Source organism: Camellia sinensis, chromosome 14 (genome assembly GCF_055761805.1).
Source record: "Camellia sinensis isolate YWXY chromosome 14, ASM5576180v1, whole genome shotgun sequence".
Lineage (NCBI taxonomy): Eukaryota > Viridiplantae > Streptophyta > Magnoliopsida > Ericales > Theaceae > Camellia > Camellia sinensis.
This window is the reverse complement of record NC_138974.1, coordinates 16445686-16467097: the sequence shown is the minus strand read 5'-3', so window position 1 is coordinate 16467097 and position 21412 is coordinate 16445686. Positions and strand designations below refer to the sequence as shown.

The following is a 21412-nucleotide window of genomic DNA, read 5'->3' as shown; positions in this document are numbered from 1 at the left end:
CGGGAGCGGGGGCGGGGGTGGGGGTGGGGGTGGAGGTGGGGGTGGGGGAAGGGGCGAGGTTCTGGAGCGAGTAGCGAGGCCCCAATAGCAGTTTCTTGCTACTAAGGTTTGTAGAGAATAACAATAAGAAAAGTTGTGTGGTTATATTGAAGCAAGAAAGAAAATACGAAGCTGTTCAGGGTGCTGTAAACAGCCCCTGTAAACAGTTGACAGTGCCAGTTCCAGTCCTGTTTAACGACATGAAATTCAGGCAAAACAGTGATGGAAACAGCAATATTTTTTAGGATATGGAGTGGCAGTATTAATCCTTTTGGCATATACTAAAAAAGTGCACATTTTTATCTTATTATCTTTTTTGAGTCACATCACCTCTCTACTTTTCTGCATATCTTTTCGTAAAAAGTCAAAAAGTACACTTATTTAGCACTTCCCAAACAACCTCAAATTGGGTTAGGTTACAAAGGTATGCCTCTGGGTCAGAGAGTAAGATAGTGATTAAACTGGATCTGCAGCAAAGAACTTAAGGGGGTAGAAGAACAAAGAAAAGAAATTGGAAAAGAAATGCAACAAAAATGAATCACTCAGGGTCCCTTAGGCAATATATCTAGGGCTTACAGTTAGATACAAAACTTCTGAAGGGCATAAAAATCTCCAAAATCATTCACTAAAACTTGTTCTCTAATGAATTATAAGAATCACAATGTATAATGCTACAACAATTCTTATTCTAACAAAGACATCAACTACTGAAATGACCTAATAACATGACCTACTGCGTCAACTGACCATAAAATTTAGTTTACACCCAGCAATTTCAGAATTATGAATATAGATTTGACTTCTATAACTTAATATAACATAAAATAAACAAAACCCACCCAACAGCTTATTAACTTAAAAAAAGAATATATAAATTGAGACTTTTTTCCAAAACACTTAATAATGCAAGGTTGTTATAGATCACTGAATTTTTGCTATTCTCACACCCCCTTCCAACCAAATGAATGTTCGAAATCAGCCGCAAGTATATGGGTCGGGCTGGGTTGGTCAGTTGTGCCGGGGCAGATAATATTCTTAACAACCCTAGACATCAATCAACACACACCAAATATCACAACAGTAAGCTCTATAAGCCTCTAGCTACATCACAGAACAAGTGATCAACTGAATCCTCCACCTGTTTGCAGATACAACACCAATTAGGCAAGAAGAAACCTGTAACACCCAAGGTGTTACTACATTACATATGCATATTTCCGAACCTCCCGTAGTGCCATTCAAATGCAAATAACAAAGAAGAGAACCTCATACAATCTCTTAATTTTAATAAACAAAGAAAATGTTACATGTAAATGGGTATTGATTGTGGGATGGGCTAACAACCATCCAAGCAAAGTTAAAGTGAAAACAATCAAAAATCATCTACAAATAGAAAAATACATGTGCACATATAATCAGACGTGCCACACACAAATTTCACATGGTCCATTGCAGTTAATCTGAAAAGTGCATACAACCACATATAGATGCAAACAACATTACACATGTCATACACTTCTATCCTACGAGAACACAATAAACATAATAAGGTCAGAATTGAATTTCTTTCCTGATGTAGGTCAAAGGGCATTCAAGACAGTGGAGATGCTGGCCAGTCCATACAATCCAGGCTCTGACAATGCTACATATGAGCCAAACACATGAACAAAAACTTTTACACTTCCCTCTCGAAAAGCTTCTAACAAAAGTTGCTGCATTTAACAAAAAAACATAATGCTAATTTACTTGGATCAAAAATGAAATTGCGGGAATGATACATGCATGCACATACATTAACGTAAATTTAAAGATACATAGATCTTAGCCACACAAATATACACACAAACAAAAAAGAAGAAGAAGAAGAAGGAAAAAGAAAAGAAATTCTTCATTGATTGTGATGGAGATCAAGATTTAGCTTTAGAATTTAGCTTTATTTAGGAATATTTTAGTTTTACAACAAATTTATTATTATTTTCCTTTTTATTTCCTAATTATGCAGCGCTCAGGTATATATGGATGGAATACATCGACTATTACATTATTTTTGGCATTATTGATTACAAACAGAATTTGGTTACCTCTATTCTCTTCCTCTCCAAATTTTCTCCCTTCTCCTTCTGCTCTCTTCTCCCTTTCTCTTCTTTGTTTCTAAACCACTGTTAAAATTCAATGTATAAAGAGAATTGTATTATTGATTGATTTATTGATCTAATGTTATATTTTTTACAATGATTCATGATTCCTATATATAGAAGAGGGTGAGTGTGTAGTAGGTAAGGAGTAGGTGAAGTGGAGGTGGTAGTGGTGTAGTGGGTTAGGTTTAGTGGAGTAGGTGAGGTGGTAGTGGTGTAGTGGGTTAGGTTTAGTGGAGTAGGTTTAAGTGGGTGAAGTAGGTGATAGGTTTTAACAGCCCCCCGCAAACTCAAGGGGGATAGGAACTAGCCAACTTGAGTTTGGAGAGAGTAACAAAACAAGAAAATAGACGAATACATAAAAGAAAAGAGGATAGGAGACACTGTATGGTCGTGTCAGACCGATGGTGAAGACACTGTATGGTGGTGTCATAACGTTGTAGAGGACACTGGATGGTTGTGTCAGACCGATGTAGAAGACAGTTTATGGGGTCATGTCGGACCGTTGTAGCAGACAATGTTGTGATAGTTCTTGTGACAGTTTACAGAGTCTTGCTGGACCCTTGTAGAAACTAACCGAAATCAATGTCGGGACAGTTTACAGAGTCTTGTCGGACCCATGAAGGAGCTAACCGAAATCAATGTCGGGACAGTTTACAGAGTCTTGTCGGACCCTTGAAGGAGCTAACCGGAATCAATGTCGAGACAGTTTACAGAGTCTTGTCGGACCCTTAAAAAATACACTGTATGATGGTGTATATAGGCTGCCCAAATATATATATATATATGGATATATATAGTGAGCCCTCAAAAGTCGCGCCCTCAAAAGGCGCGCCCACTTCCTCAAAAGGCGTGCCTGACAGAAAGCGTCGAGCCATCAAAAGGTGAGCCGGAGACGCGGCGAGGCACGTGAGCGACAGAATGGCGTGTCGGCCTCGGCTATTTAACCAAGGTTGAGGCGGAGGCTGTGCAAACCAGTCTGAAACCGCCGAAAATCCTTTGAAAAAAACTCTTCCGTTTCTGAGAAAGAGATTCTGGAACACTCTGTTGCCATTCTGTAACCAACCGTTCTCTGAAACACTCAGCAACCCATAACATGGCCTCGTCTTCCCGTTCAGCTACCCAGAATATGGCCTCTTCGTCCCGTGGTCTGCTCACTCTTTTTCCCGACCTCAACGAGTCAACAAGAGAGATAACTGGTGCGGTGGCCTTCCGCTTCAGCTCCTTATTTTCCGCCTTTAGCACACTTATCTCTGCTCGCGCATCCTTATACATGCGCTGGAGCAGAGCCAGTTGGGCGTTTAACTGCTGCACCTCATTTGTCCTGCTCTGCAGCCGGTGCGACAAGTTTGTGACCGCCGTCATGGTCTCCACGCATGACTTCAAAGTATACTGATTGGCCTCAATATCAGTTTGCACCGCCATTTTTTGCTCCACAGACCGCATCGGAAAGTTCAACGGAGCAAAACCAGAGGCGCTTGGTTGAGGTTCACTGGAATATACCCAAACCAGAGCTTCCTCTAATTCTGGATAGTTGTTGAACAAATTCCCATCTCCATGTACAAAGGCCTTCAAAACCACAGGGAGTTCCTTGGAGAAGATGAAGAATCTGAGCCTAGCACAGAGATCTAATAGAAAGTGGCCACCACTTATGTGACAGTGAACATGGAGAGACATTTTCTCCTGGACTTTCTTCCACTCTGCTACAACTTCATCTCTCTGAAACTTATTGTACCACCCCTGTAACTGAGAGTTGTTTATTGATTGAGAGATGGCCAGAGTGAGCTTAGAGGTTATATCACTATGTGTGAGTGTATAAGTTCTTGGAAGCTTCCCTGGATGCTTCTTTTCATCAACTCCTAGGAACAGAACCTGCAGCTTTGAAGCTTCAAAGATTGCGGGCCCAAACAACCTTGCAACAGGGACAATAGATTGGTGCTTCTTGGGTGATCTTCTTCCGTGGATGAAAAGAGAGCTGTTTTGGTGAAGTTGAGAGAGTGAGGAAGGCTTTAGCTCAGATAGAAAATTCCAGCGGGCAGCAAAGGCAAAGTTGCCGGCCGGCTGCCCGCCGGTGACAAAGAAATACAGGTTTAAATCTTATCGCTCTGATACCATGTTAAAATTCAATGTATAAAGAGAATTGTATTATTGATTGATTTATTGATCTAATGTTATATTTTTTACAATGATTCATGATTCCTATATATAGAAGAGGGTGAGTGTGTAGTAGGTAAGGAGTAGGTGAAGTGGAGGTGGTAGTGGTGTAGTGGGTTAGGTTTAGTGGAGTAGGTGAGGTGGTAGTGGTGTAGTGGGTTAGGTTTAGTGGAGTAGGTTTAAGTGGGTGAAGTAGGTGATAGGTTTTAACAACCACCAAGTGTCATACTCTTCTAAAAACTGTCTTCAGGACAACGGAATGTGGTTAAATATTTATATTTTTTAAGTAATATTCTACAACATGTAAAAGAAGAGGCATGGTGACAGTGCCACTCTTATACACTATATTTAATTCCAAAAAAAAAACCTAAAATTTTTATACACTCAAAAGCCACTACAAAGTTCAAAAAAATTTGTTCAAGGATGGTGCAACACTGCCTGAGAACCAATCATACAAAAGGGAAAAAATTCTAATAACATTAGAAATGCTCTTCCTTTCCTTCAAATTGGTTACACAAGAAAGTGGTTGGATGATTCACCATCTCGCTTACACAAGAACACCAATTAACATGAATTTGTGACCTATTAATCAAACTGTCGATGTTAAGGATTTTTCAATACACCTTGTCCACCTAAAAAACGCAAACTAGTTGCCTCCTTGGAGGCTCAAATATCTTTCCATGGAAAGAAATCCTCTATGACTCACCAAAGCTTCATAAAAAGATTTTATATTGATGATGTTTTAATTTTTTCTTCATCAATTGGTTACTGATTCAGATCCTGGTATTTCTACGGTATTCTCCTGTATGTTCAGGTGACCAAGGTGGCGGATTTTTCCTTATCCTAGTATAAAGAATATTAGCATCGGCAGATAAATTATGATAATAAAATTATATTTGTTCTGGTGATAGATTGTCGTCTGAGGTAGACTCAGCACGAAGCATTTGAATAGAACCACTAGATGGTCCTGATGGTGGAATGGATGCTGGAGGGCGAACCTGTAGGGTTCACAACATGACCTTCCACCTTAAAGTATCACGTCCTTCCCTGTCTGTGGAATCACAAAGATGACTCCAAAAGCACACCTCTCACCATTTCCAGCAACAAACCCAGTGACCTTCTTCCACCTTAAAGTACCTGATGAAGATAATGGAAAGTTTTGGAATAATTTTGAGACTTTATTTGAATTTATTATGGTTTAAGTACTAAGGGTATTATAATAATTTCACTAATTGTTGGACATGGGTTGTAGGGTTGCCCATGGGTTTTATTTTGGGTCAATTTATTAAATGGGTAATATATATACTGGTTTTATTATGTTTACAATAATCTTAATGGTAAAAAAGACAAGTTTCCTATTTTGATATTGAGAGCAGAATTAGAAGTCATCAAAGTTTCCTAATATGATTGAAGTGGAATTGGCAGTCATAGTCATAGTTGGTCTAGAATATTAGTAATTACCAAATTTTTCTTAGCTTCTAAATTTGTGTTCTTGTCTTTATAGAATTAGACGAGCCTTTATTTTTACTTCCACAATTTGATTATGTTAAGTTGATGAGTAATATTGATAACAGCTTCAGAGAACTTTCCTAATCAAACTTAGTTCCTTCAAATCAAACTTAGTTCCTTCAAAAGCAACTTCAACCGCACCACGACAATTCACATATTTAATGAGCCATAACTCCAAAATCTGCTTCCACACCTAACCTGACAACCACAGATTGCTTCTTGTTACGCTATATCACAAGTTACCCCTACCAAAGGTGCAGTAGAAAAGTAAATTTCAAGTATGTAACAAATTACACCACATTTGCATCAGCACTGACTTCTATCTGCAGATCATTATGTTTGGGAAACAATATTTCCCTACCACGTGTTGACTTCAAATACCACAATATCCTATCCACAACCTCTAAATGAACCCCATTAGATGAGCACATAAACTAGCTAACCATTCTACTTGAATATGCTAAATCAAGGCATGTGAAAGGCAACTAAGTCTACCCACAAGTCACTAATAACTATTAGATAGATTGATGTACATTGTTGGACCCAATTCCGAACAACTTAAGCTTTTTAACTTAACATGGTATTGGGTTCAAGTCTCAACATTAGGATTTGATATCATGTCCCCATTTGGTTTCATCTCTCTATTTGGTTGTTTGCTTCTCATTCTATTTGCTCTATGTTTGTCTCTCCACGTGCAAGACGGGGTTGCACGTGAGGGAGGGTGTTAGATAATTTGATATACATTGCTTGGCCCATTTCCTAACCACTTAAGCTTTTGAGAAAATTGGTAACTTAACAACAACAACAACCCCTATCAACCTAAGTATTACTTTCACTATCAACTAGTTTATGATTGTGTTCAATGGGAGTGTCCACAGGTTTACATCCCAACATCCTATTCTCCTTCAAAAGATCAAGCACATGTGTTACAAGATGAAAATACCATATCTGGATCAAGCAACTTCAATACCCAAGGAGTACTTCAAATCCCCAAAATCTTTTGTTTTGTATTCCTTGGACAAGGAATTTTTCAAATTGTTCATCTCCTCTACATAATTCCCAATCAATACAATATCATCAACATACACTATCTGCATAGTTATCTTCTCATGTGAGGAATGTTTGAGAAAGAGTGTCATCAACTCAACATTGGTGATACTCAAATCTTTGTGTAGCTTTGGCAAATCTGTCAAACAAGGCTCTCGATAACTACTTCAAATCATATAGTGACTTCTTTATCCTACAAACCTTGCCACTACCATTGGGACGAGGAAATTTAAGCAAAATATCCATATATACTTCATCTTCCAAGTCACTGTGAAGAAAAGCATTTTTTACATCAAGCTACTGAAGAGGCCAAGGAAAGAATGACTCTAATGGCATTCATCTTTACTAGTGGTAAGGTCTCTTGATAATCAATTCTATAGGTCTCAATAAATCCTTTGGCCATCAACCTAGCCTTATAAGTTATATCCCTCAACAGAACCATCTGCTTTATGTTTCACAATGAAAACCCACCTACATCCAACCGACTTCTTACCTTCAGGTAATTCTTCAAAAGCAATCATTTCTCTTTAGAGTATACAAGAGATATAAGAGGTACAAAAGAAATGAAAGAACAATAAAAATGAGAGAAGAGAAAACAAATCTATTGTACGGCTGAATGGAAAAGGCCAAAATTAGGATTCTCTCCCTTATAGCATGTATTTTTATTCAATAATATGCAAACTAGAAAAGTACCCTCATAATAGAAACACTCCCCCTCAAATTGGTGAATAGATATCTCTGATGCGCAACGTAAAAACAATGGAATTGAAAACTTTACAATTAAGCCCTTCAATGAATTTATCAGCCAATTGATCTTATGATGTTACAAAGGGCATACACATCACACCCTTATTCAAGTTTTCCTTGATAAATTGTCTGTCAATCTCAATGTTCTTGATTCTGTCAGGTTGAACAAGGTTATAAGCTATATTGATGGTCACTTTATTATCACGATATAGCTTCATGAATCCAAGTCTTTCATTAACATCTGAAGTCATAACCATGCACTCAGCATCTGCACCAAATCTGACCACCATTGCTTACTTCTCAAAAACTTTGTCAGTAGTAAAAAAATTTAGGGTGGTAAAAAAATTTATATTCCAAGTCCAAAAAAAATAAAAAAAAAGTTCATCAAAGTCAAAAAAAAATTCAAACCCTACCTGAACTTTCTCAATACCAAAAGGCAACTTTTTAAGCATTTGCCAAAGGCATCAACTTTTTTAGTAACATCTTTATCCTAAAAAAGAAAAAAGCAATTGCCAAACTAGCACTAAGGGATCAAAACATGGTTCCAACTTAAAATCAATCCAATTTCTGACGTTTCTCCTCTGAATTTGATTCATTAAGCCATTCACGGACTGCATCATGTACATAAGCGATACAAAGAAAAAAACCATCTCCAAAGATTTCATCTTTAGATCGAGTAAGTTAGGGAAAAACCAAAAATTTCTTCATCACATCAAAGCAAATATGTTTTGTACAAAAATTAGAAATGAGCAATAAAACTACTGACAACTAAACCATAACAAACCCACCCACAAGCCATTAAAATAAATTCCTTACTGAAAAGAAAAGAGTCTAGTAATATCTTTTGTTCCAATACCAACCTCAATCTTATTCCAATTTGAGCCTAGAAATAGATACTATGCTGCATATTTAGACTCTTGCCAATCAAATAAACATAAGAAAACAGGAACCTTCCAATCTAGCTAAGAACACAACAAAAATGATATACTAATCCTGCATAAATTCAACTAGAATAATTTGATTTTTATACCCAAACTAGAAAGGATTAGTTAAAAATGATGCATTAAGAAATGCAAGAAAATAAGGTTTTCACCTCTCCTTCGGATGAAGCAAGCTCTACTGCGGGTGGGGAAGGAAGATCATGCTTGTTTCCAATTTCCAAGCCACTCTTAAGTAGGAAATTTTCTTCCACTGGTACGTTTAAAATTTCAGAAAATAATAATTAGTATTTCTCCAAAGTAAAAATAGCCAAACAAAAAAAAAAAGAGTAACACACCATGGGACAAAGAAAATTGCCTAAAATTTATAGTTCAAAGGCCCTCCCCTGCCAAGAAAACATTTTTCAGAAACTAGCATAGTGAATTACTTATCAAAAGAAGAAGAAGAAGAAGAAAGAAAGAAAAAAAACTAGCATTAGCGTAGCAAATGCAATGTCACAGGTACAAAAGATGTATAATTGACCTCCTCATATTCGAACTAGCTGGAGTACCTGTGAAAATTTGAAGCATTGATCACAAAACAGAGATACTGTATACACCCTCTTAACAAGTAGCAAAGAAGACATAGAACAATGCAATATTACCTAAAAGCAAATTATCACCGATGCCCCATAAGGGTGTGAGTTCTCTTTCAAAAGCCAATACCTGCTCAAAAGACAAAAACACAAGAATAACAACAGTTCAACAAGTAAAAAAAACAATCTTATTATGCAAAATCATGGTATAAAAGGTGTAATAAGATTAAGAATGAGAACATTGTAGTATGACTCATCACCTATGAAGTACAGACATGTCAACTTAGTTTTTGTAGCCATATCCGACACATGTGAGACACCTTGGACACAATGGGATACATATCAATCATGCCACGATGTCATATTTTTTTTTTTATTTTTGTCCCAAAATAATTATTTTCATTATTTTAGTTGTTTCTATGTAGATGTAACTAAAAATACTAGAAAAATCGTGGTAAAAAAAGTGTAATAAGACTAGAATGAGAACATTATTGTAGTATGACTCATCACCTATGAAGTACGGATATGTCGACTTAGTTTTTGTAGCCATATCCGACACGTGTGAGACACCTTGGACACGTTGGGATACATATCAGTCATGCCACGATGTTACATTTTTTTATTATTTTTGTCCTAAAATAATTATTTTCATTATTTTAGTTGTTTGTATGTAGATGCAACTACTAGAAAAGAGGAATAATATTTTGCATTAACCTAATAAGATTACAAACACTAGTATATATACAAAAAGCCAAATCCTAGTTAGGAAACTATAACGAAAAAAACACTAAATTACCCTTATATATAAACTAATATTACAACTCTCTTACACACACACCCTCAATCAAACTCATGATGAGAGCCTCGAGAGTTTGTCCAATAAGAATCGAACGCGGGTAGAAGTGTGAGTTTTGGAGAAGAAGCCAGCAAAGCTGCAAGGTGGAGGGAACAAAAGGAAGAGCAATCGTTCCCAACTGAAAGTGTTCACGAACAAATTGACAATCAATGTACTTCATCCACTCAGCGCTCATGGAAAACTGAACTGTATGCTATCTGAATGGCACTCTTGTAGTCACAGTAGAGGGGAGTAAGAGAAACTATGAAGCACAGGTACGCCAAAAATGTTGCTGTATAAATACCGGATACTTACTGCGTGCGGGTACGCATACCAATATGGCTACACGCGTACCGGGTACGCCATGGGTACGCGGTGGGTACTCAATGGGTGTGGGGTGGGTACTCCATGGGTACTCCACAACAGTTTTTTTTTTTTTTCTAGAAGTTGGAATTTGATGCAAGTCTACAGCCTTATTTCTCCTTAATCATCTTCAAAAAATTTATGTAATTTGGAACCACCAACTCTTTACATGGTTATTGAGTAACTTTGCCCTCTTCCACTTATTGTTGTATAGTATTGTATTTGCATTGTTGAATATTGATTTATTTTGGGTTTTATAATTTCTCTTTATAGCTATTGTTTTGAACTTTGATTTGTAGGTGAGATGTTTAGCTATAAATTTAAAAAATAAATAAATAAATAAATTTGATGTACCCTACCCATACCCGTATCTGTAACTTACTTTTTTTAGATTTTAACATATCGGCGTACCCATATCGTACCTGTACCTATATCCGTACCGGCACCCATACTTCATAGAGGAGAAGTAGTGAGAACACCTAAATCAAAAAGACGTCAATGAAGCCAGACTATCTCAACAATGATATGCGCCACAGCACGATATTTGGCCTTGGCAGTGGACTGGGCCACAACAAACTGTTTCTTACTACACCAAGAGATGAGGGAGTCACCAACAAAGATGCATAACAATAAGTAATTAAGAACCTAACCGTATAATTTTTCCAGGGGATACACCGGAAAGAAGAGAAACAATATTTTGCATTAATCTAATAAGATTACAAACACTAGTATATATAACAAAAGCTAAATCCTAATTAGGAAACTATAACGAAACAAATGCTAAATTACACTTACATACAAACTAATATTACAACTCTCATAGTAACAACCCTAAACCCTAATAATTATTTTCATTATTTTAGTTGTTTGTAGATCACATGTTGGTCTCCAACTACCAGACTATACATAATGCTGCTCAATAGCCCTTATAATATCCTCCTCCAACACGTATACCAACTTTTATTCTTGATCTCTCAACAATTTTTTTTTAGAAACAAAGCAACTGATTAGAATAACATATAGCTTGAGTCTAACAATTATGTGTGGAACCATAAAGGTAACAAGTGACAACATCTTGTCCAAAGGCTATTATAACTGAAAATGAAGCCATGATTCAATTACCTACTTAGAACATAGGAATTGCATGTGTATTTATCAAAAAAAAAAAAACATAGGAATTGCATGTAGACGAGGGGCATCAAGAAATTGAGAAAGGAATGTATTTGGGGAATCAAAATTAAATTTATTTCCTTCAGTAACTAAGGCTTTGTTGACTCTAAAAAATATATAAGAGAAAAACAAAAAAACAAAAACATATAAAACACATGTTTCTAAATGATCTTGGGAAGAGAACTTCATAACACTACTTCTCTTGCTGGTTAGGGCAAGGTTCTTTCCCTCTCTCTTCTCTTGTGGGGGGAATAGAGAGCTGGTTTTCAACAATTCTTCATCCATTATCTCAAAAAGAAAGACATTAGGGTGACATATATTATGTATAATAATAATAATAATAATAATAATAATAATAATAATAGAGAGAGAAGAGAGAAGAGAGAAGAGAAAGTTGATTCTCAATTTACAATTGATAAAAGCAAGCTCAATCGCATCGCACAGCTAATCACACTAAATCCACCTCAAACTGATAAACGAAGCTAACATATACGTCATAACAAAAAGAAAGGACAAAGTACTCAAATTTCTAAGCATCTATGTATATATGACTTAGAAAATATGAGGAAGAAGAACTCCGAAAAATATGAGGAAGAAGGAATATATTTCTGTTATATTCAAAACTTTTTATCTTACAAGACCAAATGACACTCCTTATATAGGAGATATTACAAACATCATTATAACCCATTATATGCCACTTACATATTATATATTACCACTATCTACCACTAACATATTATATACATGCCACTATCTACCACCAACACCACTATCACATATTCTATACATGCCACTATCTACCACCAACACCACTATCACATATTCTATACATGCCACTATCTACCACCAACACCACTATCATATTATATACATGCTACTATCTTATTATTAACACAAATTTCCAGCACTCCCCCTCAAGCTGGTTTGAAGATATCTTCCATAGCCAGCTTGCTAGTCAGCTTATCAAATTGCTTCTTGTGTAGTCCCTTCGTTAGCACATCAGCTAATTGTTCACCTGTTGGAAGGTAGGTCATACAGATTATGCCAGCATTGATTTTCTCCTTGATGAAATGTTTATCCACTTCTATATGTTTTGTGCGATCATGTAGAACTGGATTATGAACTATAGATATAGCTGCTTTGTTGTCACAATAGACCTTCATAGGTGTCGGGTGAGAAAGCTTTAATTCTTCAAGAATTCTTTTAATCCACATTACTTCACAGATTCTATGGGCAACAGCTCTGAACTCTGCTTCTGCACTACTTCTAGTTACCACATTCTGTTTTTTACTCCGCCATGTAACTAGGTTCCCACCTACAAAGGAGCAGTATCCGGATGTTGATCTCCTGTCTGTAACACTTCCTGCCCAGTCTGTATCTGTGTATACTTCAACTTGAAGATGTCCATGTTTCTTGAACAGTAAGCCTCTCCCTGGAGTTCCTTTCAAATATCTTAAGATCTTATAAACGGCCTCAAAGTGCTCTGCCCCTGGTGAGTGCATGAACTGACTTACCATGCTGACTGCAAAGGCAATATCAGGCCGCGTATGAGACAAGTAAATCAATTTCCCTACAAGTCGCTGATATTGTTCCCTCTCTTTGACTTCTTCAGTCTTAGCAGCTTGTAACTTCAAGTTAGGCTCAATCGGAGTCTCCACCATCTTACAACTAAGCATACCTGTTTCTCCAAGGAGAACAAGAACATATTTTCTCTGATTAACGAATATACCTTCCTTGGATCTTGCAAATTCCATTCCGAGGAAATACTTGAGGGCTCCCAGATCCTTAATGTGAAATTCTTTTGCGAGTTTCTCTTTGAGGGCTGCTAACTCTGCTTCATCATTACCAGTTAAAATGATGTCATCAACATAAACAATCAAAATTACAATTTTACTGTCTTTTGAATGTTTATAAAATATTGTGTGATCTGCTTGACTCTGCGAGAAGCCACAACTGATAACTGCCTTCCCAAAGCGTTCAAACCACGCTCTTGGTGATTGTTTGAGTCCGTATAATGACTTGTTCAATCTGCATACTCTGTCGCTTCCAAGTCTCTGCTCAAATCCCGGCGGTAGGCTCATGAACACCTCCTCTTCAAGATCACCATTGAGAAATGCATTTTTAATGTCAAGTTGATGTAGAGGCCAATCTGAATTTACTGCAAGAGATAACAGTACTCTGATGGAATTTATTTTAGCAACAGGAGCAAACGTCTCTTGATAGTCGATCCCATAAGTTTGAGTGAAGCCTTTAGCCACCAGTCTCGCCTTGTATCTCTCAACGCTTCCATCTGCGTTACATTTTATCGTAAACACCCATTTACACCCAACTGTTTTCTTGTCTTTGGGTAGATCAACTATCTCCCAAGTACCACTTCTCCTTAAAGCATTCATCTCCTCCATGACTGCTAATTTCCAATTCGGATCATCCAATGCTTCCTGTATATTCCTTGGAACAAACAAGTGTGAAATCCTAGATGTGAAAGCTCTATGGTTTTTAGACAGTCTTTGATAGGAGAGGTAATTTGCAATAGGATGTTTAATGCAATTTCGGACACCTTTCCTAATTGCTATAGGAACATCAAGGTCGGAAATAGAAGGAATAGGATTACCTAAAATTTCGATGCCAGAACTCGAGTGGACATTCGGGTCATTAGGATGGACATTCGGGTCATTATTCCTCAGATGAAATCGCTTCCTAGTATAAACCTGAAGCTCAGGATTTAGATCATTTTGTAGTACTTCTCCCCCTAAACAAGAATCTTCTTGACTAGGCACCATAGAACTTGGTTCTCCTAAGTGATCATTATCAGACAGATGTGGTTTTTGTGTAGGATAAATGACATTGGGGAGCGGGATAGAAATATCCCAAAAACGGTCTTCTTCTCCACTTGTCTCCCCCTGAAGAGAAGTGTTGGGGAAATAGGATTTTGTTTCCACAAATGACACATCCATACTCACATGAAATTTCTTGGTTTGAGGATCGAAACACTTATACCCCTTTTTGTTTGAGGAATAACCCAAAAAAACACATTTTATAGCACGGGAGTCAAGTTTTGAACGAAATTGACTGGGAACATGAACATAGGCAGTACATCCAAAAACTTTGGCGGGTAAATCAGAAAACAACCTCGTGTCAGGAAAAAAAGTTTTGAGACAATCAAAAGGTGTTTTGTATGTTAACACCTTTGTAGGCATCCTGTTTATCAAATAAGAGGCTGTTAAAATTGCTTCACCCCATAAATATTTAGGAACATGCATGTAAAACATTATAGCACGTGCTACTTCAAGTAGATGTTTATTTTTTCGTTCTGCAATGCCATTTTGTTGAGGGGTATCCCGACATGTAGATTGATGAAAAATCCCTTTTTTTTCCAAAAACTCACCCAACTGCTCATTGAAATATTTTGTTCCATTATCAGAATGTAAAATACCAATTTTGGTTTGAAATTGGTTTTCAATCATATTGTAAAAATTTGTGAATAAATTTTTCACGTCAGATTTTTTATTCATCAAATAAATCCAACATAAGCGGGTATGGTCATCAATAAATGTAACAAACCATCTTTTACCAAAAAGAGTAGTGATTTTAGAAGGGCCCCAAACATCACTATGAATCAAATAAAAAGGTTTGGAAGCCTAGTAAGGTTTTGGCAAATAAGTAGAACGATGAAATTTTGCAAAAATGCAACTTTCACAATGAAAAGAAGAACAATCAATCCCTTTAAATAATTCTGGAAATAAATGTTTCAGATAAAGAAAACTAGGATGTCCTAACCTATAGTGCCATAGCATTATTTTTTCTCGAACAGAGATTGAACTAGTACTATTAAAGCTCTGAGCTTTTTTATTACTAACAGGTACTTCATCAAAGTAGTAAAGACCTTCAAGCATCCTAGCACGCCCAATCATCATCCCCGAGTTCTGGTCCTGAAATTCACAATGGGATTCAAAAAATGTAACACGACAATTAGAATCCTTAGATAGTTTACTGACAGACAAAAGGTTACAGGCTAAGTTGGGGACGTGAAGAACAGCATTGAGATTAATTTTCTCAGTTAGTTTAATAAATCATTTTCCTGCAATAGGTGAAAAACTACCATCGGCTATTCTGATTTTGTCATGACCAGAACAAGGGAAATAGGTACTAAATAAATGGAAAAAACTAGTCATGTGATCGGAGGCACCGGAATCTATGATCCACGGAGAGAAGTTTAGGCAAGAGAAGGCTTTAGGATTTCTACCTGTTTGTGCCAACAAAACACTAGGAGTACCGGATGAGGAATTGGATTTTATCAGCTTTAAGAGTTGATCAATCTGCTCTTTGTTGAAGGGACCTGAATCGGCTTCATTAGCGGTAGGAAAGTCACGATTCTTCTCTCCTTGTTTGCTGCTTTTCCAGTTGACAGGTTTGCCATGGATCTTCCAACACGTTTCGCGTGTATGGCGAGGCTTGTTGCAAAAATCACACCAGACCCGTGGCTTATCATCAAACCTGCGCTGGTAATTTGCAGCCTTGTTGGCCGCAGCATCGCTAATTAAAGCAGAAATTTCAATTGATTCACCAGTACCTTTTTTCTTAAGCATGACGCTCCTTCGGCTCTCTTCCCTTCTGACTTCGGCAAATACTTCGCCAATGGATGGGAGAGGAGGTCTGCCAATAATTCTTCCTCGCACTTCATCGAACTCAATGTTGAGGCCGACAAGAAACTTGTAAATACGGCTGTCTTCCACAGTTTTCTTGTGGTGGTTACAGTCGTCAACCGATTTCCATTCGTATGTGTTGAAGATGTCAAGATCCTGCCACAACCTTTTCAACGAATTGAAATATTTGGTGACGGAATCATCTCTTTGACGAATCTCTCCCAACTTCAAAGTTAATTCGAAAACTTGAGATTGATTTCCTAGGTCAGAATACATCTGACTAACATTATCCCACAACTCTTGTGCAGTAGTATAGCACATGTAATTAGAGCTTATATCCTCCTCCATGGAATTGACCAACCATGTCATAACCATGGAGTTTTCAGCGTCCCAACTGTCGAATAGCGGATCATTAACAGCAGGAGCCTTCTTGTCACCAGTGATGTAACCGATCTTTCCTTGCCCACGGATATACATCCGGACAGATTGTGACCAGCGGAGAAAATTATCACCATTTAGGCGGATGGTGGTGATTTGGACAGAGTGAGAGTTTGACGTTTTCACCGGAATGGCAGCGGCAGGGGTTGAAGTGGTTTCGGACGTGACTTCCGACATGGCTATGACGGTTTTAGGGCTGCTGTGTTTTTTGTTGCTCTGATACCAACTTAGAAAATATGAGGAAGAAGAACTCCGAAAAATATGAGGAAGAAGGAATATATTTCTGTTATATTCAAAACTTCTTATCTTACAAGACCAAATGACACTACTTATATAGGAGATATTACAAACATCATTATAACCCATTATATGCCACTTACATATTATATATTACCACTATCTACCACTAACATATTCTATACATGCCACTATCTACCACCAACACCACTATCACATATTCTATACATGCCACTATCTACCACCAACACCACTATCATATTATATACATGCTACTATCTTATTATTAACACAAATTTCCAGCAATATGTGTAATTAAACTAGTAAGTAGCTCCAGTCAATTAAAATCCTACTTTATTTTATATAGTTTTTATCAATATTGTAATAATAGTATAACAATCTAGGGTAGTTTTTGTTATTCAAATTCACTGTTCTTACTACCAACTAACATTAACTTCCACTCACATGCCTTGCACATTTTACTTACATCAGGACACCACTCTTAAAAGAACTTGTCCTCAAGTAAGGGACGAAACAAAGAAGCAACTACTAGAAACAATCAATAAAAGCAACAACACCACCAACTAATCTATTACATAGGGAACTCAATGTTGAACGTTTAAGGTATTGGAAGTATTCATATGAGGCAAGTGCACTTGATAGGCGTTATAGTTGATCTTACTCAAGATCTCACAATGATCCACTTTCTAGTCATTGAGCTTCATATAGAAACCATGGGGTTGACTATCCTTTATCAAAACCACCCAAACACAATGGAATTTCTCTTGTTATCGTGATTAGGTACCCTGTTAAGATTTCTTAATGTGAAACGGATTTTATCCAATGTGAATTCTCCACTCATATTAAAATATTCATGCATTAGGGGTACATGTGCCAAGGCAGAAAGCTTTGTAATATACGAATATGATTCTCTCTTCTTTTGTCTAACAAGCCTTGCAAATACTTAATTTACAACAGATGTGTCACACACCAAACCACATCCGTATCATGCACTTTTTTTTTTTATTATTGGCAACCATATCCGCATCATGTTATGTCCAAAAAATGCTTCACCTATTGTGATGTTTCTATACATCAAAATAGAAAGACATGGTTACTCATATGTAAACCCATTGTCCAAGGACCAAGCAGTCAAAAAACATGAAAGCAAAATTAATCAACAAATCCACATAGGTGATAGGACAACAACTCAACACTAAAACACATTGAATCAGATATGATTATGACAATGACAAAATATATGTACACACACTTTAAAGAACAAAAGAGAAAGACAACAATAATAAAAGCAAATTAATTCAATACCCCTCTTCTTGTGGTCACATTAGTCGTATAACTCGTAGGTTTAGGTACCACAGCTCGAATCCATTTCTGTGACTTGGCTAAAATCTGAAATGTTGAGAGAGATCAAATAAAATGAAATATGTTCACCAATTATGTAGAATGTACTAGTTTGAGTCCACATAGCAATACCGTAAAAGAAGAAACTCCCAAAGCTCCAGGAGAAACTTTTTGTTTCAGAATCCTATACATTCTTGAAAATTGATCTAATCACTGAGAAAAAGGAAAAAGTAAACTTTCATCAATATTCCCATGAAACTCCTACTTAAAATAACATACCTATCTGAAACATATATAATTAGAAAAACAATAAATTTAAATATCTTAACAACTCATAAACCGTATTATATTAGGAATTCTGCATTGCATATATCCAGAAATGAAGTACCATGAGGGAGAATAAAAATTTAGAATGATATAGCACCTTAACCACTAACATAAATGCCCGCAATTTTAAACTACACGATCAAAGAACTATATGAAGGGTTCTCTTTTTCATCGCTGAAAGGATAAGGAAAAAAACAAAATGCATAGTGACAAGATTAAGATCACACCCTTTATTTATATAACCACATCATTCGCATCACATCCTTTGTTAACTTCTAATAACAAAGTACCCTACAATCCACACTTGCTAAATTCCTATACACAGCTTAGGTTGCTCCAAATTTGGTGAAACATTGTCTTATGATTGTCCCCTAATGCAATCAGAAAAAGGAAGAACTTAAATTATTTAGCATGTTATTCTTATCCAACTCCTTATCCCATTACAATCTCCTAAATTATAGTACCATGTCCATACATAATACTAAGGTTCTTTAATCTAGCCTATAGGTCTCCCCCTCCGTAGTGGTTTGCTTTGACACCAAATGATACAACCCATTGATAGAACTCACCCTTGGAAATTGGCTTGCAAGTAGTAGCAACTCAAGGAGTAAGCAGCTCTGGTGCTCGCCCAAGGCCCCGAGTAAAGGAGACCTTACTTTTTATATCTTCACATTACAATGTGTATATACACAAAAAGAATTGGAATTATTATTCACACTCAACATTTTTGTTGCATACACTCACATTTTTTTCAAAGACACAATGTGTAGTACAAATAACAAAAAGTGAAGTGCGAATAACAACTCTCAAAAAAAAACCATCAATCAAAATAATTATTAAAAGCCAAAAAAGTAGTGAAAAAACTTTTCGTAAATAAATGAAACTGGTCAAATCTTAAATTATCAAAACAGAATACCACACTTCATCAGGTATCCTAGTCTCTTCATCAAATAAAAAATAAAGCAAAACAACCTATCATCAGATACAAAAAGGGTCTCATCATTATATTAACACTTATTTCGGTCTCTTCGTCAAGACAAAACAAGCCCTCTTTATACCACTCTCTTGGCAAGTTCTCTCTCTACATTACAACAAAAATAAAAACTCTCTCATTATATAAAACTCTCTTTCTAGCTTTCTATGTCATACTCAGAAAGTGCCCCTACCATTAAATAAAAGCTCATCAAAACCGTCTTAGTCATATCAACAACAAAAAAAAGTTCTCTTTATATAACTGCTTCTTTTTTTTCTTTTTCTTTTTCTTTTTCTTTTTTCGCGTCAAAATAAATCAAAAGCAATGTGCACTTCACTTTGTCAGTATATCAAGCAGATCAAAACAAAACAACTCATTTGATTGCATCCCTCTCCCTTTTCTTCCTTTGCAGTAAAAATATCATCTTGTCTACAAAAAGTAATCGTCCTTGGTTATCAAATTATAACTAGTACACTAAGAAGCACAGACACTTCTAAGAAGGTGATGTATCCATGTCGTGTCCATATCGGACACCGACACTCTTTGGACACGCCTCCGACACTCTTCAAAACATGTCCTATTTTTTAAAAAAATTTTAAAGACCCAGACACTCTTTGGACACTTGGAGAACACACATGTCAATCACTTAAACACATGTGACTATCGATTAGACACATATGAAACTAATTATAAGTTTAAACAAAATAACTTAAGATACAATAATAAAACAAAAATCATATAAATTTATAAGAATTAGTGTCATATTATATTTTTTATTATCTTTAAATGACATATTCATATATATAACATATAATAAATATATAAAATTATATATTTCTTGCGTGTCCCCCATGTCGTGTCCTGCATTTTTTGAAAATTAACGTGTCGACATGTCCATGCCGTGTCACGTGTCCGTGTCCCTGTCCATGCTTCTTAGCAAGTACATTTATTTCATTTTCTAGTATATTGTGTTTTTGTTTTCTACAAAAGTATGAAATCTTATATAATTTGATTTATTGATTATCAAAATCGTTTTGATTGCAAAGGTTAAGGATATTAGATGATTTGGGTCAAGCAAAGAAATACAAATTAGAATAAATAAATTTGTTTTAATTGTGGAGGTTATGTATTTTAAATTAAGGCACAATCACAAAATAAATGTGTGTGTATATATATATATACACGCATCAATCACAACATGTATAGCAAGATGCAGAAACACATTTCCCTGATTCTAGACGGTGATTATTCAGAAACACATCATATAATATAATTGAAAAGTTCGCTTCTTTTCTTTTGGTTTTCTAGGCAACCAAACGGAGGGAGAAAACAAAAATTACCAGTAGCAGCACTCGCTTATTACCAGACCGGAGAATCACAGTCGCAGGAGCGTCACCCCTCTGGGTTTTTTTTTCCTTTGTTTTTAATGATTTGGAAAATCTTGCATGTCTGATGACGGCCTGACCTCTTAAGGGGAAATTATTAAGTATTGCCCAACCTCCTCTTCATTTTTTAAAGGGCAATGCTAGAGACCTCTAATTTAGAGGCTCTAAACACACCTCTAATGAGGTGAAAAAGGTAAAAAAAAAAAAAAAAAACCAAGGCACAGCACTGATGTGGCAGTGAGTGGGACCCACTGCCACATCACTAGTGGTACCTCTAATTAGAGGTCCCAAGCATTTTTCTTTTTTAAAGGGTCTCAAATTAGGGGAAAAGCCAAAATTACTGTTTGGTAAGTGACTTTTTTTTTTTTTAAGATACTTTTTTATTTTTTTTATTTTTAATATGGAGCTACAAAAATGGGGTTGGATTTTTCAAGTTGGTCCTTCAATTTAGAGCAAATTTCATTTTTACTTCTATACTTTTACACAATTTTCAAGTACATTCTTAGATTTTGAATAATTTAAATTTTACTCC

General features: G+C 36.2%; 1 protein-coding gene and 2 long non-coding RNA genes across 3 annotated transcripts; all 3 read right to left on the bottom strand.

Annotated features, from left to right (window-relative positions):
* Nucleotides 1-25: 25 nt before the first annotated feature.
* LOC145807924 (uncharacterized) lies at nucleotides 26-8947 on the bottom strand. The gene is made up of 3 exons (XR_014351359.1): nucleotides 8908-8947; nucleotides 8725-8822; nucleotides 26-1751 (listed from the first exon to the last, which is right to left on the bottom strand). It is a non-coding gene; the product is annotated as an uncharacterized LOC145807924 (long non-coding RNA).
* On the bottom strand, nucleotides 2123-7921 carry LOC145807853 (uncharacterized). The gene is made up of 5 exons (XM_082906823.1): nucleotides 7723-7921; nucleotides 6808-7023; nucleotides 5421-5465; nucleotides 3616-4270; nucleotides 2123-2198 (listed from the first exon to the last, which is right to left on the bottom strand). Exons 1-5 carry the CDS (start codon nucleotides 7919-7921, stop codon nucleotides 2123-2125), a joined length of 1191 nt encoding a protein of 396 aa, XP_082762949.1.
* Nucleotides 8948-8950: 3 nt separating the features above from the next.
* Nucleotides 8951-20968, bottom strand: LOC145807922 (uncharacterized). The gene is made up of 5 exons (XR_014351356.1): nucleotides 20836-20968; nucleotides 18328-18408; nucleotides 18160-18243; nucleotides 9214-9274; nucleotides 8951-9120 (listed from the first exon to the last, which is right to left on the bottom strand). It is a non-coding gene; the product is annotated as an uncharacterized LOC145807922 (long non-coding RNA).
* Between the last annotated feature and the right edge of the window lie 444 nt (nucleotides 20969-21412).